Genomic DNA, 25,174 nt, shown 5'->3' on the forward strand with positions numbered 1-25,174 from the left:
TTATTGTGCAAAGTAAAAAAGAAAATAAAATCACAGTGATTTAATGGTTTTTAAAATGTCTTCAGAATTTGCAAACTAATGATAATTCATCTCAAAAATCATGACACACTGCTCTTGCCGCTAAAAGCTGCCTTTAAAGGTTAAAATATCAGTATTGACAAAATTGGCCCTCTATTTACTTGGTCAGTAAGTAACTTTTACTCCAGTGAATTTGCAGTATTGCACAGTCTAATGACAGCTAAATGCCTGGGTGAAGACTACGACTACAACCATCAGTAAGGGGCATACTTTTATTTTGAAATCCTATACGTGTTTGCTGCTTCTGCGCGTTTGTCGTAATTCCCATTTAGTCAAAGTGATTTAAACAAACTGCTACACTTTGCCACCCTACTTTTGAATATTTTTACCGGACTACACAAGACATCTGCCATAATTTGCTTGTTTTGAAAATGAGTCGCAAAGAATAGCGCCGTGCGGCAGGGGGCGGGAGAGACCTTCAAAGCTACGCACGCTGTATTAATTGAGGCTATTTGCCAGTACGCGACTGGTTTATTAACAATCACTGTCTTCCAACGACGGATAGTTGACAGTGGAGGTTTACAACCGCCCTCCTGCAAACGTCACCTCAAGAACTTTTTAGCGACGTGATTGGTCAGGTTACAGTACCACTGCCAAATATTTCCCATGACACTTGAAGGCAGCAACCGTGGAATCCTAATTGGAGTCAGATTTTGAGCTCGAGGAGTGGCTTCGACTTGTGCTTCCCGAGACACCAGAGTCATCTTCCTCCCAGATGGACGAGTGAGTAGTAACGCTACTGTAAACAACCCGGTGGAAAACAAAACAAACACTTTCGAAGATTTTTGACTTGACTTTACTATTTTCTTTATCGAGCTGGAGCCATGTTTGTGGTGTATTCGCGGACTTCACTTTGAGGTAGGTGAAAGAAACATCTGGGAAGTTTTGGTGTCGTTTGGTCGTTGTGGTTCATTTCTAGAAACAGTCGTTTACACATTTAAGGTAGCTTTATTCTCTGTGAGAACTTCATACGTTTGGACTGTATTAACGATGTCACAATAGCTTCTACAACAAGTGACACCGTCTGCCGTTCAGTCAGACAGGGGGCATGTGAGGGCTTGCTCATGTTTAACTGACTCATTTCCAGCTTTCTAATACAGAATTTCCTAAACATGACCAAGGCTGTGTCATAAGTTTAGGGAAGAAATGTAGCGCGAGCCAGTACACGGACCAAACAAATGGTAACTTTAGGTGTTAAATCTTAGCACAAAAAAAATAAATAAATAAAATTTAAAAAAAAAAAAAAGCCCAACAGCAACAAAAATAAGTTTTGTTTTGTTTTTTAAGTACTGTATTGCTACAGCTTTGGCTACATGGTGAAACCCACTCAACTAGTTTAACATAAACAGTAATTACAGGGCAGGCAGCAGTTATGATGTTGAAGCTCAGTTTGCCATTTAAATAGGCTGCGACCCATTTTCCCATGTAGGGCTGGGTTTAAGTCTCTAATGATGGTTTCTGGTGAGCTTTCTTCAGGGGAAAAAGAAAGAAAGAAGCTGTTAGCACTTCAGAGAGCATCACTTAATTGGAGAGAGATTGGTTGGGCGTATTTCTATGGAAATTATTTTTGGATGTCACTTTGGGCCCTTTTTTTTCGTTTTCTTTTTTAATGCATGGGTGAGTAAGAGGCTTCCAAAGAGCAGTGCTGGGGTGGTGCTTTCGTTTGTAGTTGTCCATACTTTCTGTGCAAAAGGAAAGTGGAGCAACAGCATTTTTTTTTTTTTTTAATGCAGCGAAATGAGGAGGATTTGTTGTGTCAGCTTTTTTTTTGTATTATGGGAAATTAAGAGCATTGGCCTTTTTTTTTCAGGATGTTTAAAAAAATATTTATCCCTGGATCTTCAGCAGAGAGCTGTGATTAAAGGCTAAGGAGCTGCTGCAGGACTGCACATTGCTCTTATAATTCTTCAGAATTATCAGAATTCATATTTAAATCAGCATTTGACAAATGAGATCTATATTTAGGCCAAATTGGAGGAGAAAGTGAAAGAAAACTGGACTTATTTGGCAGCTCATTGTGATCAGTTTTGGTTTTACTGTGCCGCAGTTCCTCCTGATTGTCATTTACTGTAATGGAACATTGCACATGTATAGTGCTTGATCTGGAATGTTTTTCAGTGAGCTGATTATTTTTTTTTTTTTTTTCATCATTCTAATCTCAAGAAAATCCGATGGCTTTTTTTCACCCCCTCTTCTTTTAAGCTTTAAAAAGTAAAGTCTCAGTTTGACAGGTATTGCTAAAAGTGCGACGCAGAACCTAACCGACTTTTGATTGTTGCCAGACGTCATGGTCCCTGCATCGGAAACGGCTTTCCTTTTGGGATCCGTGTGCACTGCAACACTGTCAAAACTTTAGAGAACATGATGATGCTTTCACCCAAAAAAAAGAGGGAAAAAAAGAAAAATGGTGCAGTCAGCTGGAGTGCCTTCTCTGAAAACAGTTCAGTCAGTGAATGAGGTCATAGGATAAATGGATCCATTCAGGCCAACAGGGAGGCAAACAAGCCTAGTACAGCTCAGTGCTGAGGTATGTGCAAAATAGGTCAAAAATCAAGAAAGAGAGCATCAACGGCAGCATGATCAGAAACACAGGAGGTGTGAAACTAGTAGTTGAATTTCGAGTTTCTGTTTGGACACGGTCTTGGGAGCTAGGCATGAGGAACATGAGCTCTTGGCATATGATTGACACTGAGTAGTCAGGTGAACATAATTTTGAATGCAGTAGCATGCGCATTCGTTGTGTGCACTGTTCATGACAAATCCCCAGTCATTTTTTTTTTTTTTTTTTTTTTAAGCATAAAAATCAAAGAGCATGCCACAGAGCAGTGGTACCCAATGCAAGCTCTTCCCCTTTGAGAAAGTGTATTCTCTTTATTTACCACATATTGCAACTTTAGGAGAGATCGCTATTGCTTTGAACAAGCACGTGAACTGACAGCTTCCACAGAACTCCTGGCAGCATGTGCAGCAATGAAAATAATTAAATTATAAAGCTCTGCTGATTCAATTGTCTCCCCATCTGTGTCTCGTCAAACGCCCTTGATTGATTGTGTTAGTTTTTCCTTGTGAGTTGGTTTTTGTTTTTGTTTTTTTCTTTGCATGTGTCCATGAAAGTGAGTGTTTTCTCTTCCACCTCAGCTCTGGTTTCCAGATAAGAGGTGGGACAGAGATAGTGTAACAGCTGAACCCATGCATAGCAGCATGCGGGCGTTCTCCGTGAATCGGTTGCATGTATATTTCGTGTCAGTTAGTTCCCAGATTTTTCTTCAAAACAAAACAAAAAAAGCTTGGTTCACCTTGAGCTGAGGAGTTGACAGGAATACATAATGTGGTTCAGTCTCTGGCTCCTTGTAGGACTGCTTGGCTGACTGTCATGTTTGGCAGCTTTGCTCTGCAATGTGCATACGACAGAGAGCATTTACTCCATGTGCGCCTCAGGTAGGCTGCGTGTTTGCATTCACATGAACTGTGGCATGCTTTTGTGCTGTTCTCTCTGAATATAAAATCTGAGAGGTTAGAAGAACACGACTGAAGATGCTTTGAATTATCCACATTATTTGGCGTGGAGTGATAAGAGCTGAAAATCTGAATGCTGACATGCATAAGAGCTTCCATATTAAATGGCACAATTATCTCAAATTGAGGTTACAGCTAATTAGACTTTTTTCTTCCACAATAGTAGCAATAATAATACTAATTCTACTAATAATAATTACACACATTTGTATTTATCATTAGTTTATCTGCTAAGTTTGTGTCTGTGTCAGTAACATGAGACCTGATTGGCTAGCTGATGACAGATTCTGGATGGACTACAGGAGGTCCTCCTGAGCCACGGTGTAAATATTTCATGGCAGGACTAAAACAGTTGTGAGAAAATGAACCTGATTACAAAGCTGTGCTGTCATGTTGTTGACCCTGACTCTCATGTTTAGCTCCGCGTGTAACTGGTATAGTATATGACATATATTTTGGGAAACGGCGTAGGGTAGAGACATAATTGAGCTGCATGCACAAGCCCAGTCAAACCGGTTTACTACTGGCATATTTTCCTTTGAATGAATTCCATTCTGTGTGTTCAGCAACAGCTAGCATGCAGGTAAATAAGACAACCTGATAATGGAGATTTTTCTGGTCTACTTTGAAGTCATAGATGAGAAGTAGCAGGAAGATGTACAATATAGCTATGAGTTACTTATGTAGGAATAATAATATATAATTAGGAGAATTTTAATAATGCATTTTCTTGTCTAATACATTTCTACGTGCACCAACGTTCACCTCTTTGTATAACCATTGACCTGGCTTTTGGTCAGCTGAAGTGGTAGCTTTAAAGTCACATGGCTTGCTCTAGTGTTCGTGGACAAGGGTGAGGAAATGTCCACCCCAGAGGGCACTTTGGTCCAGCCTTCTTAATTCGGACAAGTGGATTTCTTTGGATCCGCAACAGCTGAGATACGAGAAGCTTTGGTTAAGGGATTGTGAAGGGGTGTGAATTTATCTTTGGCTTTCTGTACCTAATACATCACTATGCTGTCCACTGTGGGATTTGCCAAAAGAAATCACAGAGAGTCAATCTAATAAAAGATGACGCGTCTCATTAAAATGAACCCTATCGACCAGGTAAAACATTTTCATATGTTAATAGTAGAATGTGTGTATATGCAGACTGCATGCCGCAGAATGATTATTTCATGCGGAGTCGAGCAAATAGCCTTAGGGTTCACTAGAGCCACTTAAAGTTACTATAATTACCTCGCAGGTCTGGCTTAATTGGAAGTGACACATACCATCAGGTGGATTAGATGTGCAGGTTACCAATGGCTAAGTGAGAAATATAACAATCATTTGAACATGCCAGCCTTGCGGACTGCTCTAACTTAAATCATTTCAGCTCTGTAACAGCCTGCTGTTAATCCGCCTTCACCTAAACAAAAGGTCTCCCAGCCTTTCACCTGGCCATTGAGGTCGACGTGAACGCTGAGAGGATTAAGTCCTTTGTTTTGCTGCTACGAGTTAGCGGGGCGCTCGCAGGGAAGGCGGCCTATCTGTGGGGGTTTTCTTTATTTCTTTGAAATTGAGACACCGTAGCTGTGTGCGTTATGTGTATGCACGCGAAGGTAGAGAAGATAAAGGGTGCAGTGCTGAACGAGCTGGGTTTGCTCCTGAGAGTCATTGAGAAGCTTGAAATGTCTGTCGTGTCAACTTGTCTCGAGTGCATCAGAAGGGGAAGAGGCGACAGGTATGTGAGCCAGGGTATTGGATTGTCACTTGTCTTTGACCGGGAGCAGCAAAATGTCCAGTTACATGTCAGAAAGCATGTTAATATACAGGAAACACTGTGGTACTCTGAGGTCCTACATTGTACACATACATCTCAACAGCTTACAGTTACTGTTTTTGTGGAATTTAAAGTCTTCAACATATTCTTAACAATAAAGACTTTTTTTTTTTTTTTAATGCAGTAGTACTTTAGTAAGAAAAGGTTTAGTTTATTTACATTACTTTTAACCTTTTGAAAGAAAATCTCTGCTCTCTAGCTGAGATTAAATACTTCTATTCTTGTAACCAAAGCATGCTCAAGTAGCCATGGAACATTCAGAAGAGGAAATGTCTAAGTTTAGAAAGTAAATGCAGCACATCACAGATGAAGCTATATTAGTTTGTTTGTTTGTTTATTTATTTATGTATTTTTAATGAATCCTATGAAACCACATTTTGCCATTCATAAATTACTTGTTAATTCCTGAATAGAGCAAGCTAACAAACATAATAGTATTGCAGACAACACCGCAGAATGTGGTTTCATTTCCTCAGAGGGCTGAGGGGGCTGAGGGGGCTGAGGGGGCGGGGGATAACTGGTATGGTCTCTTTGGGGGATGGGGTCAACAGTGTGCAAGGGTAATTATAAACCTGTGATTGTTCAGATTAAAAAGAAATACCTGCATGTGTGTGATTCTCTGTGGCAGGCACTAAAATTTTAACCTAGTTCATGAAGTATGTATTTATATTTCACACCAGTATTGCTTTGTTTTAATGCAGAGCAATATTGCTGTTCCTCCAAATTTGGTATCAATCAACAAGTCAAGTCATGTTAATGCTGTAGTTGTGAATCTGTTGCAGCCTTGCATGACTGGATTTGTTTTACAAATTTATCATGGATTTGCTCATGACAGATTTTTTCCCCTCCTGGTTTTGTATCACTGACAGTTTTGAAGCTTAATAAAATAAAAGATGATTGAGAGTGCAAAAATGTTAGACCTTATTAGTTTACCTAATGTCATGGTTAAATGTAAAGTACACACTTTCATTTCAGGGTAAATGTGGCAGTTTAGGAGTTGGACAGGAAATGCTTGGTCCTATTTTGGAATTATAGTTCTTGGGTCTGGTTTCACAGTCTGGAGGGGGTTTTTTCTGCTTCTCATTTGGAGTTTCTTTCTTGTGTTGTGTGGGAATTTGACTGTTTAAAAAGGGATCTCCACAGTGAGCCGTGAGAGGAGTTCATGTGTTACTTGAGTGAGCTAACCTTCAGGTTATTTGGCCCTGTTTCAAAACACAGATGATCTCTCCGCGGTGGCACTTTAGTGTGTTTCTTTGTAGTAAAGGACATTCGTGCAATTTAAAAAGTGGTTGTTTCAGATTTTGCTGGAACAATTTGTCAATTTGTTGTTAAGTCACTTCAGAAAGGTTTTTGCTAAATGTGATCTGTTGAATAATTCAGACAACCAAAATGGAATTTTTGGCATCTTTTTTCCCCTCACTGGAAGCAGATTCTCTTAAATGATAATTTTCTGCTCTTTTACATCATTTTTGAATAGATGAATATTTTTTTTAATATGCTAGGAAATTGATTGGTTAATCAAAACCTAGTCAAGAGTAATCAGCTTTAGTAATTTGGAAGAAAAAAAATCAATACCGTACATTTGAATGGATGAGTGTGTCCACACTTATGTTCGGGACTGTGGACTTATCTAGACATGACAAAGTATCGAGTTGTAGTTTTGTTGCTCAGCATGAGTAAGGGGTTAGGGGAGAATTATAACTGATTTGTCATCCTTCTGATTTAGTGAGGTATTTCAACCTTGTGATTAAACACTGAATTCTCGCCTGGTCCCGCCTCCCTGCAGGATGGAGTCATCATGTCTGGACCTGGCTCTGGAAGGTGAGCGGCTCTGTAAGACCGGGGACTACCGAGCGGGTGTGTCCTTCTTTGAGTCTGCCATCCAGGTTGGAACAGAGGACCTCCAGATCCTCAGTGCCATCTACAGCCAGCTGGGAAATGCCTACTTTCACCTTCAAGAGTATAATAAAGCTCTGGAATACCATCGGCATGACCTCACACTCACCAGGTGAACATTTTTACAATATGGTTGTTAAACAAATCATCCAAATGTCTTCATTTTTAAGTCTTTTGAGTTGATTGTTCAACTGTTTTGACCTTGGTCAGCCTACACACACACACACACACACACGCACGTACGTATAGTCTAACAATACATTCAGGATTAAGTGCTACAACTTTTTTTAATCACTATATCTCCCCTCCTTGATTAAACTGCTAAACTAGACTCCAGCGTATTACCGCTTGCAGCTGCAAATTACTTTCTTGCCTCTTGTGTTTTCCATCTAATACACATAAGGAATACACTGATATTCCAATCTAATTATTTCCTAATGCTTTTTTTTTTTTTAAATCTTCATTATAATCCCAGAACAATTGGAGATGAAGTTGGAGAGGCCAAAGCCAGCGGTAACCTTGGAAACACATTAAAGCTTTTAGGACGGTATGATGAAGCAGTGGTTTGCTGCCAAAGACATTTGGAAATCACAAGAGCCATATATGATAAGGTGGGTAATGTTTTATTTATTATTTCAATACAAGTGGAGCATCCCCTAGCTGTTTTTTTTTGTTTTTTGGTTTTTGTTTTTTTTTGTTAGCAACATAAGATTAAATTATTTTTCACTGTTTTGTCAATAAACATTTTAGTCTGTGACTAAAATGCTCATATACTTTGATTAGAATAAATAGATCCACATTTGTTACAACTGTACCATGTAACGTGCTGTGGAGCCACAGAACGAGCACACGTGACGACTGCATAGACTCGGTGTACCAGCATCTAGAATAGTTCTGCAGTCTGCATGCAAGCACCAAAGTCTGGTGTCTGTGTATTTTAAGTATGTAATTACAGCGCCGGTCACTCTGGTTTCCGTCTGTGAAAATCTGTTGTGCGTGTTGTAGGTTGGGCAGGCTCGAGCGCTGTATAATTTCGGAAACGTTTACCACGCCAAGGGCAAGAGCATCTGCTGGAGTGGAGCAGAGCCAGGAGAGTTTTCAGAGGAGGCAAGGATAGCCCTGAGGAAAGCTGCGCAGTACTACGAGTAAGTTGGCATCACTGTTTACCTCTAGCATTGATTTTGCTTTGTTTACTGCAAAGGTCCCGATGAGATATGACTAAGACGCTGAACTGTGCCACGGTTGGAAGTTACTTAAAAAATGATCTTGCCAGAATGGATTAGATATAGAGCTTAAGACAGCTCTGAGGTGCCAGGGTGGTGTATGGTGTTTGTAATGAAGTTGTTTAATAATCATTTCCATTGCCTCACATTTCACTGACTAACATCAATGTCTTTGCATCAGTGGCAGGCAATTTTTTTTTTTTTTTTTTTTAAATATATGACTGAACAGTTTTGAGTGGCATAGAAACTGTTGTCCCATGCAGCTGTAACCAAAATTGTCATTTTTGATTGTTTGCTGTTATTTCATTATGCAATGACCACCATGCGCAAGCAGACAAAGGCGGTTTGTAGAAAAAATGGTATGTAATCTTCCACTGATCCATAAACTGATTTAAAGAAAACACAAAAAATAAACTGTTGCTAAAGTTAATTCCTAAGTTGTTAAATTGTGGTAAATTGATTTAAAAAAAAAAAAAGAAAGAAAGAAAAAGAAACTGCTCATGTACTTTGATTAGAACAAATTTGGGTGGTTGTGCTGTCAAGATCTAGGTCATAAGATGGTCCGTCAAGAGTATTTAAGAAAAGAAGAGAAAAAAAAAAAGTAGCAGACAAGCTCTGATTGGCATTAAACCCAAGTCCAAGAAAACAGCCATGTCTTTCTGCCATAGTTTTCAATTATAAGTGAGCATCTTCTTGTTATTGTGAACAAAGAGCAAACCTGCACCTGGTGACGGAGCTAGGCGATCGAGCGGCCCAGGGTCGTACCTACGGGAACCTTGGAAACACTTACTATCTGCTAGGAGACTTTGAGAACGCAGTAGCTGCACATGAAAAGGTAGGTGCTAAAGTACTCACAACGCTCTTTGATGCTTGTTTAGGAGCTTGGCCAGTATTGTTATGATGCTTAACTCTTTCTTTAATAAGATAAGAGTAACATGTACCCTTTTTTTATTCGATAGCGCCTTCTCATTGCTAAGGAGTTTGGGGATAGGTCTGCTGAGAGGAGGGCCCACTGCAACCTTGGCAATGCACACATATTCCTCAAACAGTTTGATGTGGCGGCTGGTCATTACAAGTGAGGCTCATCATCTTTCTCACCTCATTTGTGGCATGACAGAAAGAAAAGTCTGCTGAAAGCACAGTTTTTACTTTTAGGGCTTCTCTTTGTTCTCCTCTTTGTACCATAAATGCTACATTAAAACCTTTTACACATGAACAGACAGCTATAAACGAGTTAGGTTTAATCTGATTCTTGTTCTCTAAGTGATTTACACTGGAGGATGAGTTCATCCCAGCAGCTTAGGAGGACTTTTTTGGCTGCACTTCCTCCCTAGTTTTTATGAGCAGCATAGTATTTTTTTAATGACTTGCATACAGGAACACTGTCAAATGTTGTAACTTCTCAGGCTGTCAGTCTGTCATTCCAGGACTTCCTTGACATAGATGTCCTTGGAAAATGAGAACAAAGAACAGAAAAGAGCAGATAACAATCATTCTCCTGCACCCGCCCTAGACATTCTTTGACCTTCCTCCCCTTCTCTTTCACCCTCAGGAGGACTCTGCAGCTGGCCAGGCTTTTGAAGGACAGAGCAGTGGAGGCTCAGGCCTGTTACAGTCTGGGAAACACCTACACGCTACTGCAGGACTATGAGAGAGCTATTGATTACCACCTCAAACATCTGGTCATTGCTCAGGATCTCAGCGACCGGTATACCACTGAAAGCCTTTTGTTGTTGCCAGCTTTGCTGCCAAACTGTCCTCAGAAGTGTAATCAGATTGTGCACTTAACATGTGGGTGGCCGCTGTGGTGTTAAAACAAACATCCAAAAACAAAAAGTCCCAAGGAGCAGCATTAACAGTCATTTCATGTTGTAATTGGTTATAAGTGTTTATAGATGAGCTTTATATAAAGGCTGTGCAGGATATTTGGGAACAATGGTTATTTTATAATGTGGAAATGTGTGGGGGGGTTTTTTGGGGGTTTTTTTGTTCTTTTTTTGAGGGGGGGATAGTTTTCTTTTTAGTCTTTTGAAAAGATGTAAAAGGTTTAAAATGGGCGGTGCTGAGTAAATCTTGTAGAATGTTTTTTGTTTTGTTTTTTTTAAACTAGCTGTTGTTTATATGTATAGATTTTAGCAAATCGTGGCAAGCGTGAAAATGTTAAATACCACCTATTGTTGTGAAATACACATGACCTAATTTTAGTCTCAGCTGTTGTAATTGCAGTGTGTGACAATTTGATGTATGACTACACCGTTCTTGCATAATTTCACATGAAGTTGCTCAGACTGCTCTGTCTTGCTGCAGCGTCGGTGAGGGAAGAGCTTACTGGAGTCTAGGAAATGCCCACACAGCCCTGGGGAATCATGAGCAAGCCATGCAGTTTGCTGAAAAACATCTAGAAATTGCCAAAGAGGTGACTGTTTACAGTTTTCCTGCTCTTTTAGGAGTCTAGTCAGTAGCTTTATCGGGCCACACCTCCATCTGCTGGCTGTGTAGGGAACAACAGGAAATAATTGTATATGTATTTGTAAAGCCAGTTGTATAAATATTGCTCCTTCATATGCTCACAGTAAACTGTAATGTTGTCACTGGTGCAGACCGGAGATAAAAGTAGCGAGGCGACTGCCAGGATGAACTTGTCAGACCTACGGTTGGCTGTAGGCCTCAAGTCCAACCCAAACTTTCATCCCTACCTCTTTGGCAACACCAATGCAAATAGCTCTACTCTGACAGAAGGCTACCAGGGTTACCCCAGCATACCAGGTAAATCAGGACTTTGTGAACCAATTCATTTTTACGCTTCTGCATGTGTGTAAATGCGCATGAACAAGAGTCAAGTCCTCTTAAACACCAAACCCATGCTGTTAAGATTCAGAAATCCATTTGCTTGTGTCCTGTAGCTTTATGCTGTGATGCTTTGCTGAATCATTGTTTTCCCAGGAATGTGGCCACACTGGCTAATTTTTTATTTTTGTTTCAGGGACCAAGTATGCATCCTTGAACAGAAGTAGAGAAGAAAACTTGGATTTCAGACCAATTTCCCCCAAAAGTCAAAGGGGAGATTTGCCAGCACACCCGGTACGTAAAAATAACTGTGCTCAGTCTTATTTCAAAACTGGCCATATCAAATGAAATGGTCCAAACTTCTGAGCTTTAAATTAGGCTAGCCAAATTTTTAGTTTTACTATTTTCACTATTTTTAGGAGGCAAAGTGGAACAGAGTAAAAAAAACAAACAAAAAAAAACAGCTGTGCTGACAATGAAAACACATTAAATACAAAAAGAGTTAATTTTACATGAAAAATGCTCTGCAAAGAATGGTACTTTCCGCTCTGTTCACCCAGCCTGTGGTAGGTAAAGAAAAATAGAAAAATCTTGTAATTCTGTCAGTAAGAAAGTTGTGTGTTTTTATATATACAGGACTGGGGGGAAGATGCGTTCTCTGGGTCTTCAAAAAACAACTCAGTCAAGGCTTCCAGTAAGCTTTTCCCCTTCCCCTGGACAAAAAGCAAAAAGCAGAAGGATGACAAATCCTCTTCTGAAGACCAGCGCAAAACCTGCACCAAGGACACGGAGCCTGAGCTGGAAGCACCAGTGCCTCCGAAGGTATGTGTAAGTTAAAGCAGGCAAAAAAACGTAACCCACTCAAAACATTCTTGGAATCCTCGCTGGGCTTCTGGTCAGTGATGATTCAGCCTAAAAGTTAAAAGTGAGCATGTAGCCTGTGACACAACCTCACGCAGATGCCTTCCCACAAAAAGTGTTAATGCTGTGGGAGGAAGAGTTTCGGTGTAGCAGCATGGAGTCATAGTTTCTGATGTGTGCTCGTTGTTGTTTTTCTTCCTACTGCTTCCAAGAACTTCCTTAAAGGGAAGCAGTTTGTCTGTACAATACAGAGTCTGTTAAAATACAGGCTGTTTCAGAATTAAGAGAATTTGTAGCAAAACGTAACACTTGTAGTAATAAACTATAAACTAGTAAGCTTTTGTCCTCTATGTGCCTGCAGCTGTCTTGGAGTATGTTGATGTGTTATTATGAGAAAATATACAAATATTAATAAAGAAAAACAAGAAAAAATGATAAGAAAAATTGCTACACAGAAACAAGTTTTTCAGTAGTGTCTGAAGTCTTTGTGTTTCCCTGATGAAACACAGTAATAAATAGAAATTAAATAATCTTCTTGTTGTCCCCCTGTTGACTGCACACAATTTTATTGTTCTGTAAGCGTTAATAAATGATCCTTAAAGAGGACACCTAATTGTACTTGCTGACCTTGTATCAAATTTGCACATAGATCAAATCATTAGTAGAGCTTATATATTTATTCTTCACTTGCTCTCTGACAGTTAAACACCACCAAAGCTGCAGCTGAAAGGGTTCGGCGATCCCGTTTGAATAAGGGAGCAACTGAACATGGCTTACTGACTAGACTGCTTTTTTTTTTTCTCCTGTCACACACACTCACATCGCTGTATTGCATACCATCTATATTGTTTGTTTAGCCTGTTCACATTTTACAGTGTTGGCTTTCTTTGTAAAAAAAAAAAATCATCCCACTCTGCTGCTAGTACAATTATCCCAAGTTGTGATTGGTCAGATGCTACTAACAGCACTCTTATTGGGAAACCCTGGGCTAACTTGATGAGTTTATAACCAGCTTTATGTAACTGCTTATCTTGATTCAAAGATATCCTAAGTATGCTGAACTCGCTTTGGAGTACAGGACCCTCGCCAGATCAGATTAGATGTGCTTTCTTCTGCACCTCCTCTATTGCAAACCAGGTTATATTCAGTTTGAGTATTTTTAAATCATCTGTAACGGGGGGAAAAAGTGCCACTTGTTTACCATTTCTTTTCCTAATTATATTATTTATAATTATTATTTATTTATTATTCCTAATTGAATTATTATACACCCAAATTCCATTGGGTAGATTCATCGAGAAGAGCAACCTCTGCTAACTCAAACATGTGAAGCTACCTGCTGTGGTTACCCCTTGTGACAAGAGAGCAGCCGGAAGTAGCGCAGTGTTAAGAGAATCTGTTGTATATTCAACTGCATCGCAGCTACAATGTAACAAACTGTGTGCACCAGATGAAGAAAGGCTGTATTAACAAAGGAAGTCAAAAACCACTCAGGATACTTGTATCATATCTTATTGTATTCATAGCTGTTTATATTATACTGATGCATAAGTATCAGCAAACATCTCCACTCTCCGCCAGAATGTAAAGATTACTCTCTTGTATTCCCACATTTACCTTTTAGTCACTTTTGCCTCTAAAATGTTGGAAAATAGAGAAAGCGTTCATCAAAATTTCCCAGAACACAAATGGCATCTTTATTAAAATGATTTAATTTTCTGTCAAAGGTCAAATTAACTAATTGTTTTAGTTTTACTGTTTTGTTTGTTTAAGCTGTTCTGAGTACCTCTGTTATCTGGAGCTTTTTCTGTTGTTATTAAACCTGCTTCATTATTTATTTATGGATTTTTATTGTTTTTGTAGCCAGAAACACGGGACACTATCGGCGAGGACAGCTTTTTCGACGTCATCTCTCGTTTCCAGGGCAACAGACTGGACGACCAAAGGTGTACACTGGATGGCAACAGCCATCTCCCTGCCCATCCCTCTCCCTCCTCCGTCCCACCTGTAGCTGAAAAGAAATGTGAGTCAGTCTTGTGTCCTTACTGGTGTTCACGCCATATCTAAAAAGGTGCCAGTAATATACGAGTGAACTACAAAGAAGGCACTCCCAGTCCTGGCGTATTATGGTGTGAACGTCACAGAATTATCCTTTTACATGTTGAATGTTGCTTTTCCTCATGGCAGAGATGACCTTAAGTGATTCTCAACCCAAAAAGCTATATTTGTGGTTTCATCCTTCAGTGTTTGTGCCTTTTTGTTATCATTGCGCTCGTCTGTAACGGCCATGAGTCCCAGCTTATCACACCCGTCAGTCTCTATGAAGGGCAAATTCTTTTCAGCCAGCTTTCAAACCTCTGAGGACAATTCATTTTGGGTGGAGGATTGCTTTAAGATACTGCCCTCTTTTGACGTGTACAAAGTCAGGATTAAATGTTGGGTTGAGTAGCTAATGGCCCAACTCACAGTTAACCAGTGCAGGTGTAATTCACTTCCATTTGTTACTCACACACATAATAATTATGTCTGTTTGTAGCTGTTTCAGAGCACGAACGACTATACCAGGATCCTGGTCATTTCCTGGAGCTGCTGGCCAGCTCCCAAGCCCGCCGTCTGGACGACCAACGGGTCAGCATGACCCCTTTTCCTGGCTTGCGTGTCAACACCTCCAACCAGCCTTGTACACCCTCCACCTCCAACACAGATCAAGTCCAGTCACAAGGTAAAGAATGCAAGGAAAAGCCCATTTTTATCCTTTCATTACTCCCCATAATATCACATAAAGTGTTTCTGGTTTTCTCTCTAGTCCCAGTCCCCACTGCAAATACTACTCGCACACCCTCCCTGTACGGTCGTCTCGAGGCCAGTTCTGAGCAGCCCGAGGGGGATGATGTCTTCTTCGACATGTTAGTCAAGTGCCAGGTAAAGAAAATTAATTGCATCACGTCCTGCCTTGTACATAACTCTTATTAAGAATCTGTGCCCTTAAAGTTTTCCATGTGATAACACTTAGATTCTGGGTCCATGAATTTAGGTCCCAGGAAGTAGCTTCAATAATTTGAACATGGTTGGACAATTCAGGATTATTCATATTAAACAAGAGACCTCAAACCCTGCTGTACACTGTCTTCTCATACTGAATGTGCTCCAGGTTAAACAAGGTATTACCATTTTACTGAAAGTGCAGTGCAGTCCTTCTTAATTGGCACCATATTACCCAGTTTATTCCAAGGAATGTCCAAGACAAAAAGGGACTCATGTATGTACTTTTCAACCAAGTTGGGTATTTGAAAAGTGAGTTAATGTCTAGGTCTGATAGGCAGTTTAATGCAGTCAAGTGAGAATTTTCATGGGCTGTGGCGTGGCAGGCCTCCCAGCTGTAACCTTCGAGATGACAAACTTGGTCATTCAATGTTTATACTAGACTAGATGCATGCTACAGTGGGTAGTTTACAGTACTGTGGTACAGTTTCCAGTCATGGTCTATGTTGCACTGATGCACAGGTGGTGCATTGCTAGGTTAGGTTCTCAGTAGCACTATAGTCACCTTATAGGAGAGAGACATGATGATGGTAAAAGTGTAACTTTCAGGAGAGAAAGCTTTTAAAACCTTATTAGTGTTTCTGATTAGATTTGAGCTGATATTCTGCACAAGCAGCTTTTATGTCATGTTGACCATTGAAATTAAAGTTAACAGACATTGTTTCAACATTACCGCCTAGATGTGTTTCTATATAGCGATTGAGTAACAGGATTTACTGAGAAGGACATTGGCAGGAGTCGTCAATTTAAGCTGATGATGTTCTTTAGTAACATCTTATATTTTTATGCATGCTATATTCTAGCTGGGGGGTTGGAAAGGAGCCATAAAGGCGTATGTAAGCTCCGCTCATATACTGCAGGATCCCGGCAAAGAGCAGTAAAGAGCCGATCAAAGCCCGTCCACAAGGAAAACAACTTACTGGACCTCAGAATAGAAAATATTAGGCCACTCATTTCTAATTTTAGTCAGTTTCCATGCTGCACCACTACACTGGAAATGAGTTTCCTCACTTACCAATTTCTGCTTTATGCCTATTAAAGTATAATCAGAGGTTAATCAATTCTGATACGTGTAAAGCAGCACTAAACACTTCAGTTGGTATAATTTAACTCTCGATTGTGTTTTAGGGTTCCAGACTGAATGACCAGAGGTGTACTGCTCCACCATCTACAACCAAAGCATCGACTGTTCCTGATGAGGATTTTTTCAGTCTCATCCTGCGTTCCCAATCCAACAGGATGGAGGAGCAACGGGTTCCACCTCCCCCTGGAGTAAACCAGTCCAAACCAGGCTGACGTCATGGAGCGGGGTTTTTTTTTTTTCTCATATTAAATGAAGTAACAAGCTCTTGCGTTTTGCTTTTGGGTTTGTTTGTTTTTTGGTTTGTTTTTTTTTAACATTTAAGGAGGGTTTTGTAACCCGTAGGGATTCCTGCCTTTTTGGACTGTCCTGACTGATTTCCTGTGAGATCGGGAAGAATACAAAGCAATCCTGCAAGGAAGTCAGGCTCTCAAAACTGGCATCGTGACTTAAAAATCATGTGAAATTTATGATTTCAAGACTTGGGAATTTATTTTATTGAAAGGTCACAACTTTTTTTTTTTTTTTTAAATATTGGTGATGTCACTGGTTGGCTGCTTTTATAAGAGACCTCTCTACCAGTGATGTCGGTTTACTCTAGAAGTTTGCATAAAGTCACTCCTACAAACAGAGGGTTGTAGTGGTCAGTGGTGGCTGGATTATGTATCCCAAAATCATAAGCCAAAAAGAAAATAATGGATTTTGGCTTCAGGTTCAAGGCTTCAAGATGGATGCCACATTCGATGAAAGGAAGATGTGTTTAAGCAGCGTGGAACAGAGTGTGTGTGTGGTCTGTTTACAACTTCATTAAGTGCAAGAATGGAAGATCTTTGTTTGAATTGATCTCTGACCTCTCCAGCAGTAATTTATCAAAGGAGCTCAACTCTTCTCTTGGGAAATAATCCACTGCTACAGCGCTGACTGTGGAGCCATATACAATATCTGCTTGCGGATATTGCTTTTAAAGACACAAAAGACTTGATTATTTTACTGTGTTGACAGATGTATAGGTTGTCTTATTACCATGAAATGAAATGGGATTTTTTTTTTTCTGAATTGTAACAAGATTTTACAGAGGATTAACTAATGTGAAGGGTAAAACGATATATAATTAGCTTTTATACTAATACCTTCTCCTGACGATGGGGAAATAAAATCATTTTATACACATTTCAACTTATTCATTGAACCTTGATTTATTACCTAGAATTTGCAACTTCCAGTATGATGTACGTGATTTAAAAACATTTTCATACAGTGTTCATAGGAAACTAGGAGAAAGGCATCACAGCGCTTCACTTCTTACCATCTGGGTTCAGTCAGGTTAAAAAAATCCCACTGTAGCTGAATATAACAGGATAAAGTGCACATTAATTATAATTTTTAATGCGTTTCCACAATGAAATCATGTCACGCCTCTGAAGTCAGCCTCTCTCGAGTTCGATACTTCCTGCATCTGAAAGGAAGGTGGGGGAGAGTCTCTGTTACAGAAATATGACAAATTTGCACTTGCACCTCAAGTTTAATTACCAACGGACATCTTCAGCTAAGCGGTGCAATATCACCTAAAGAGCAAAGAAGTGCTATAGAGCAGAAGTCTGGATTTACCTGTTGATGAAGCAGTTTAGGAAACAGCTGTTGTTCTTGTCAAGTCTGTACACCCCAGAGTTTGGCAGATCTTTACATTCTGACAAGAATTTCTGCAGCTCTGATGTTGGGGTTCCACTCTGCTGCTGTTGCTAAATGATGCAAGTCGGAGAGTGACAGTAAATACAGAGTGTGTGCTTGTTAAGCGTTTCAGACACCATTTCAACTATTAAGGCTTTCTTAGAAACCTTTTGTTAGACCTGTGCTTAAAACTTTCTTCTGCAGCATTCAAAGCAGACTCTGCATTTAAAAAACACAAAAACTAATGACCAAGTTAGTAGAAAGGTGGCTATACCTTGATGGTGTCATAGGTGTCAGTGATGAGTGTGATGAAAAGGCTGAGGATCATGTAGATAAAGAGTGACACAAAGGTGTAGAGGTAGACTCTGCTGAACATCCACACCAGGCTGTTCTTCTGCTTCATGTTCTTAAAAGTGGAAAACATGTCGTCTCCATTGATCAGCGAGAACAGACACTCTGACACAGTGTTCAACGTCCGGAACTGCAAAGACATTTACAGAGCACCACGTTATTTTTTTTTTTTTTTCACTGCATTGATTTAAAAAAAAAAAAAAAAAAAAAAAATCATTTGGCCTCAGTAAAGTAAAGCAGGCCTTTTTTGTGTTAATTACAATGCTTGTTACCTTCTCGTGATACGGGCCTAGGACAATCCAGCCACAAAAACAGTAACTCAGGTAGATGATTCCCGCGCAGCAGATGAAACGAATAACATTTGGGAAAGCTGCCCGGAGTGTCAGGATGAGGATCTGGAAATGAACACATGTGCAAAAGTGTGTGAATCATTCTCTCTTTGAGAATACCTTTAAGCTTACTGGGTCTGGTTTTCCCACAACTAGCCATTCGGAGACCTGAAAGTATTCTGAGGTCCTATTAGTCTTTCACACACTGCCATTTTGCACAAAGACAATAAGAAAAGCTTCTTTTCAGACCTATGAACTAATGTTTCTAATAATTTAATTCTTTCTAATGAATAAACAAGGATTTTATACATGTTTAATCATGTCTGGAGGAGATCTATTAAAGCACGAAAATAACTACTACTGTTTGACAGATTTACATTATACTTCTTGAAGTATCCCATATATCGGATCACCCCCATCCAGACAAACATGGTGCCTGTTCCAAGGAAGATGCTGCAGACATCATAGCTGGTGAGGACCTGGGAGGAAAAAAACCCATGAATGATGAACTCAAAAAAATACTTGTAATACCAAACAGAAAATAATGACGGCTATCACAATTTAAATTACACACTTACTAAAAATGTTATTACCTTTGTTTGGATCTCTATCTTGAGAACGGAACCAATGATGGTCAGTGTGTCGCTGACAATAATCAGGATATACCAGCCGCTCACAAACTCCAACTTGTCAGACCACAACAGCTCCTTGCCGAAGTGTTTCCTGCAGTAATGGCTGTACTCCTGTTTAAACGAAGAAATGTGGGTTGTAATTTGAATCGCTAAAGAGAATTAATCACTACAGGTTTTTGTTTGTGATCTAAACGCAAGCACCTAAAAACCAAACAGAATAATTAAGATCAGATGATATTAGAACTTAGATATTATTAGTTCTGAGAATGAGATATTATGGTGATATATGTAGGGAGCATTTGAAGGAAATGAACAGGCGACACAGAAAGGTGGACACAATGTTCCCTTTGGTTCTTAGTTTTGGTACTAAAGAGTGGTGAGAAAAGTGTTTGTGCAGGACATTATCAAGTCAAAGTCGAGCTGAACTTTGGCCATAAGAAAATTTAATCTTCATCTTTATCATTTTCTTCAAGTCAAGCTCAGCTGTAAACCCAGCAATTCAGCTGATCTCAGTTCCAGCCCACATCAACTGATATAGCACATTTCTGCACATCCAACTGGCTATGATATACAGAGACTGCTTGTTACAGTCAGTTTGCTTAAGTGGAATTTATGGTACAGTGGGGGTAGTGCGTTCACAGTCTGGGGATGTCCTGGCTACCTGCAGAGAGCTCTGTTGTTGATGGAGGTACAGAGTATGTGGTACAACTGGTCTGTGAGCTGCTTTTGCCTGTGCTGTTGTTGGTCCGTCAGTCAGGCGCGGAAAAGAGAAAATTTTCCGCGAGCTGAAGTGTTAAAACAATGAAAAGTGCCCACTGCATTTGATAAACGCATGTACCAACTGCTTAAAGCACAGGTGGGATTTTGGCAGAGTGCATGCACGATGGGTGAACACCCCTCTCTGCTCCATGTCTGAACGGAAATGTGCATGCAGACAAACACATTTGCGGGGACTGTAAATTCTGCTTTAACCTGTCCACAGCTACTGCGCATGTGCAACCTGCTTTGCAACCCACCTCTTATATCCTATCTCCCCCCTTTTCATCTTGCATCTGACTTAATGTTATATCCATTTTCCCCGATGACTGCTCTGCTCTGTTCTGGAGCTTTCTTTCCACTGCTCTCCTTGTCTCCGTCTTTCTGTGTCTGCTCACTGGAGGGTGGAGAGGTTGCAGAATACAGCTAGCTACTAGCTAGATACTCATTTTCCTGCCACAATAGTCATAAAGCTATATAAAAAAAACTAAAAAGAAATACTTTTTAAGTACAGACAAGTGTTACTCATCTAACCCAAAGTAAAAACTCACAACGGCAAACTCTTACCTGCTGTTATACCACAGAATAATTCTTTTTTTAATAAAAGCTGCACTAGGCTGAAAAAAAAGAAATCCTGCAGTTCTCCCCTCTCTGCCCTAAGCCCCTCCTACCAGCTGAGCACAGGCAAAAGCAAATACTTTGTATGGGCTAAGATAAGTCTGATTTGACTTCAGTAAGGATTAAAATCCCACTCACCCAGACACAAGTCCTCTGCTTAACCCACCCAACTGCTTAAGCTGCCACAACCAACTTCCTCTATAGACTTTCAGGACCCTAATCTGCTCTCTGATTGGCCAATATTACTCCCACTGGCCTCTGTTAAAAAAAAAAAACGGAGGCAAGTGGGAGTGAACGGTGAGCGTGTAGATCCCTTCACTTGAATTAAAATGTCTTTTTTTTCCAATGATGCCAAAAACATGTTGCCGATCCTAGTCAGGTGTAGAATCAGCTGTGAGCGTGAACACGTTTAAAAATGTTGTACACACAAGGCTTCTCTTGCACTCTTGTACACAATGAATTTAAAGGTATCAGACAATCACAGCCTGTTTTAGGTGTGAGCAAAAGAAACCACTTTGGTTTACTCACGAGCTGCAGCTGAATCCCAGTGATCACCGAGCGCATGCACAGGGCGAAGGAAATGATGCACATTATAATGATGAGGCAGTCAAACAGCACAGTCAGGTATATGCTTCTACCATCTGAAAGAGGACAGGAATTCAAAATTTTCATCAAAATTTAAAAAAGAAAATCTCCAACCAGATGATTTGTACAAACTAGAATCTGCTCATCAAACTTACATGCTCCAGTTACTTTCCATTCCCTGCATTCATTGATGTCTACTTCGTTTTCCAAGTCAACCTTTATCTGGCCACTGTGAGCTTGGTTGTTGAAAGTGATCTGTTAACCAAACAGTCGTATTTGGAGGAGAGAAAAGAGTAAGCACTCCGGTCTTAAAGCCACACTTGATAGCCAAGCATTTACCTGCCTGGCCTCAAACATAACATTCATTATATAAACAGCAGCTGCTGTGCGCTACTAAACTGCTCTGATTTGTTTACTCAAATTAACTTCAGAAATAAAGACAGCATTCACACCGACTCTCTTCAGTTTTCTTCACTGACATTGAAAGTCCTCTTTGTGCTTTGTTTAGGTACAGAGTCGCAAGTAGTAACTGTCACGGTTAAGGGTTAACGTCGTATAACTGCTAGTAAGAGTCAAAGTCTGACGTGATCCACTCATGTTCACTGAGCCATGAAGACAAGTCAAAAGACATACGATAAGAGTGAAGTCGTAGCAATCTGGCAGCTCTCGATGTCTCACTGTCTGCAAATTTATTGCCTTGAGAACAAATGTAATCTTGACAGATATTAACCTGGAAGACAGAGCAGACACATGAGCTGACAGGAGGATCTAAATGCATATACAGCAACAACAGCGAGGGAGCAAAGTCAAAGAAAACATCGAATGTGGTTTCTGTACCTTATGAAATCCAATTTAAAATGTGGAAGCGCTTCGTGTACTGGCTGGGGATAAACTCTGAGGCACTCTAGTAGAGACAGGCCACAACACAGACAGAAATTAACAAAATAAACCCATTAGACCCAATTGGATTTTTTCATTTTTCTATTGGATCCCATTGTCTATAAATTAAACAAAGTCAAATATGTTTTCCTTTTTATGCTGTTCAAAGCTTCCACTGTTTATTTCTCTAAACCACCTTCATGAGTTTGTGTCCTGGAGCTTTTCCAGCAGTGCTGAAGGAGTTACCAGAAATGCTGAGCACTTGTTGGCTGCCTTTCCTTCACTTCACGGTCCAACTCATTCCAATCCCAAACATCAGTTAGGTTTGGATTTCAGTGAAGGCCAACGGTATTGATGCAGCCCTCAATCATGGCGCCAATCGGTCAAACACTCATTACAGAGCCTGGAGGCATGCTTTTGCTGACTGAAAACAACTGATGTTTCCACTATACACTGTACTAGGGAAATACTTCAGGAGGCTGAGGTAGTCAAAGTGTTACCTTGAAAACAAAATAAGCCACCAGCAGCTCCTTGATAAATTATCCTCCATGCATTTCACCTGACCTAATGCCCATTTACTGTGCTTCTTAGACAGATAACTTCTCCTGTTATTAGTCTTTCTCAGAGGTTTTCTTGGACCAATTTGCAATTTTTGCAGGGTTCATCAACTAATCTGAGGTGCTGTTAAGTGATGAGATTACTTTAAAGGTGCAGTGTGTAAAATCTCACCACTAGATGTCAGTAGACTGCAGATTACAGTCAACTGAATTCTGTGTTCTTAGTACTTCCAATTCAAGTGCATAATCCTTGCTACGGTGGCAGCGGGAGGACAAGTGACTCTGGCTGCCATTCCTCTGTAGTGAGTGCAGTCGTTTAGTCCACTGTTTATCTTAGCTGTCAATATGTGTCAGTTATCTATTTACTCTGGAAGAGGCTTTAGTTAGTTAATTTTCTATAAGGCAAACCTAAACATCTCCAGGTAACTACTTCATGAAGCTGGTTAGTTTAAAATGAAGGCACTTTTGTGTAAAGTTTATCATTTTTGCTAACGGTGTCAACATCATTCTTTGTAGTTTCAGCACCTTATTTTTTCTACACTTTAGATAATTAGACAATATAATTTTATATTATTACAAAATTTAAAAAACGAGTACTTGTTTGAGTCGCTGTGTTCAATCTTTCACTTGGCACTGTAGGCTTACGTGTAAATCACTGTATTTTAGCAATACTGTTATGAGTCTTTCTTGTAAATAATAATCATGCTTACCGGTGTCCACATGAGCATCAATTTCAAAGGTCTCATTTGAAGGGTAGATGGTCCCGTTCCTGTAGAAATCCTTACACACTAACAGTGGGGTGTAGACGCTGTCCTTTTTCTCATATTCATGATTGCCTACTGTGATGTTGTGCAGAAGCTGATACTGGAAATGAACAGTAGAAAAAGGTAGTTGACATTTTGCTAGCATTTTGCCACAGGAAGTTTATGTAACCTACATGTTGTTTAAAAACACATTTACTATATGAGCCATAATCAACACAACTAAAATACTGATTTAAGCGACGTGACCAAAGTCCAATCCCATGACAAGCTTAGCCAGTAGGACGTTTGGACATACGAGCATACAGAATTGTAAAATTCCAGCAATAATTAACAATAACTAAGGCACATGTAAAGCTGTGTTTTCAAACAACCAACGCAAACCCATTTCACAGCTTCTTAGTTTATTTTCTTATTTATAGATAAGTTTTAGTCACCTGTTGAATGACGTACTCAATGTGATCATAAACATCCGCCTGTCTGTAAACAGCATACGGATCTATGCCTCCGTCCACATAATCTTTCAAGAAGAGGTGCTTGAATGTCATCAGATTTTCATCCTTGAAAGTGACAACCATCTGGTTGCTTAGCCCAAATAAAACCAGCTGCAGTAGGGAAAAAATTATAATATAAATCTTATAAATTATAAATCTTATGACAGTAGATCACAATAAAATGAACTGATCATAATTGCTTGGATCATGTTTGAGAATACCGTGTACCTGGATGGTAATAATGGCGATTTTGATGATCTGCAGTATGAGTTTCCATGGTTTACGTCCACGAGCGTGGTATTTCTCGCAGGGGTTCATGAAGTAGTACTTGATCTTCCTCCTGAGGCACTCCACTTTTGCCACGTCTTGCAGACACTGGGGGTGCTGGTCCTCCCAAGAAGAGGGGTCATTGGTCTCATGCACGTCATACAAGTCACCGGACTCCTCCATATCTAGAATTATTGACATATGGGTGATATGCATGCAAGCTCCTTTATGAGTGTGTTTGTGTATAGAGTTCAGTTTACACTTCAGATATATGATGAATATTTTTAATGTGCTATACGGGATTAAATGCAGATTGTAACATTTTTGTCCAGCCTAGTGCTATCCATGAAAACTTAAAAGAATTAAAACATGAATACTAGTCTTGATTTTTGTTCTGTTTTGTTAATCGTTAAGAATGAAGAACAAACCAACATACTTGCCACAAGCTGAATGCATAGCTCTGCAAGGCTACAGTTCCTCTTTCATTTCTTTTTCACATGATTAATGACTACCCAACAGCTGACTGGGAAGGAAGGAAGAAAGGAAGGCAGTGACTTCAAGCTTACCTGTACTGAATAATACAGACCAGCTCAGGTTTACAGTCATGGTCGCCTTCCAGCATTGCGGCAACATGTCAGCTATTCATTACTCCTCGTGAAGGAGTTAAATCATACCCCGTAGATCCGGGAAAACAGTAAAAAATGAATCGAATAACGTACATTAACAGATACTTACCGATATCCCGAAACAGGTTAATTAACTTGTAATTGCATCCAAACGCCGCGGATCCAACGACGCGCAAAATAAATATATTCCTCTCAATTAAAAATCATAATTAAAACTGTTGTTTTGATTAGAGAATCACGAGTGACCTCACTGACTTCGACTGAACTTCTAAAGCACCAGACTTGTCTTTCCGGTAAACTCCTTTAACTATGTAAAATACCCAGGTAACTTTTAACCACTTC

At 39.8% G+C, this 25,174-nt stretch overlaps 2 protein-coding genes across 4 annotated transcripts; one reads left to right on the forward strand and one right to left on the reverse strand.

Annotated features, from left to right (window-relative positions):
- The first annotated feature begins 460 nt into the window (after positions 1–460).
- LOC100694968 (G-protein-signaling modulator 2) lies at positions 461–17,479 on the forward strand. 2 transcript variants are annotated; one of them, XM_005457128.4, is made up of 16 exons: positions 464–801; positions 895–936; positions 7,206–7,427; positions 7,791–7,926; positions 8,321–8,460; positions 9,250–9,373; positions 9,498–9,613; positions 10,091–10,246; positions 10,846–10,954; positions 11,139–11,304; positions 11,522–11,619; positions 11,962–12,147; positions 14,050–14,209; positions 14,723–14,908; positions 14,993–15,108; positions 16,357–17,479. In XM_005457128.4, the coding sequence occupies exons 1-16, from the start codon at positions 794–796 to the stop codon at positions 16,522–16,524; spliced, it is 2,133 nt and encodes a 710-aa protein (XP_005457185.1). In that variant the 5' UTR covers positions 464–793; the 3' UTR covers positions 16,525–17,479. The 2 variants fall into 2 exon arrangements, with proteins under 2 accessions (XP_005457187.1, XP_005457185.1); XM_005457130.4 differs by lacking the exon at positions 895–936 and having other exon boundaries at positions 461–801.
- On the reverse strand, positions 16,783–25,138 carry mcoln3b (mucolipin TRP cation channel 3b). Of its 2 annotated transcripts, XM_005457132.4 has the most exons (15): positions 24,942–25,138; positions 24,643–24,729; positions 24,168–24,391; positions 23,883–24,050; positions 23,395–23,548; positions 22,086–22,152; positions 21,882–21,978; positions 21,404–21,503; positions 21,192–21,304; positions 19,251–19,400; positions 19,035–19,136; positions 18,601–18,723; positions 18,252–18,458; positions 17,918–18,048; positions 16,783–17,765 (listed from the first exon to the last, which is right to left on the reverse strand). In XM_005457132.4, exons 3-15 carry the CDS (start codon positions 24,387–24,389, stop codon positions 17,720–17,722), a joined length of 1,680 nt encoding a protein of 559 aa, XP_005457189.1. In that variant the 5' UTR covers positions 24,390–24,391; positions 24,643–24,729; positions 24,942–25,138; the 3' UTR covers positions 16,783–17,719. The 2 variants fall into 2 exon arrangements, with proteins under 2 accessions (XP_005457189.1, XP_003452402.1); XM_003452354.5 differs by lacking the exon at positions 24,643–24,729 and having other exon boundaries at positions 24,942–25,137.
- Positions 25,139–25,174: the final 36 nt, after the last annotated feature.

This window comes from Oreochromis niloticus, linkage group LG17 (assembly GCF_001858045.2).
Source record: "Oreochromis niloticus isolate F11D_XX linkage group LG17, O_niloticus_UMD_NMBU, whole genome shotgun sequence".
NCBI lineage: Eukaryota > Metazoa > Chordata > Actinopteri > Cichliformes > Cichlidae > Oreochromis > Oreochromis niloticus.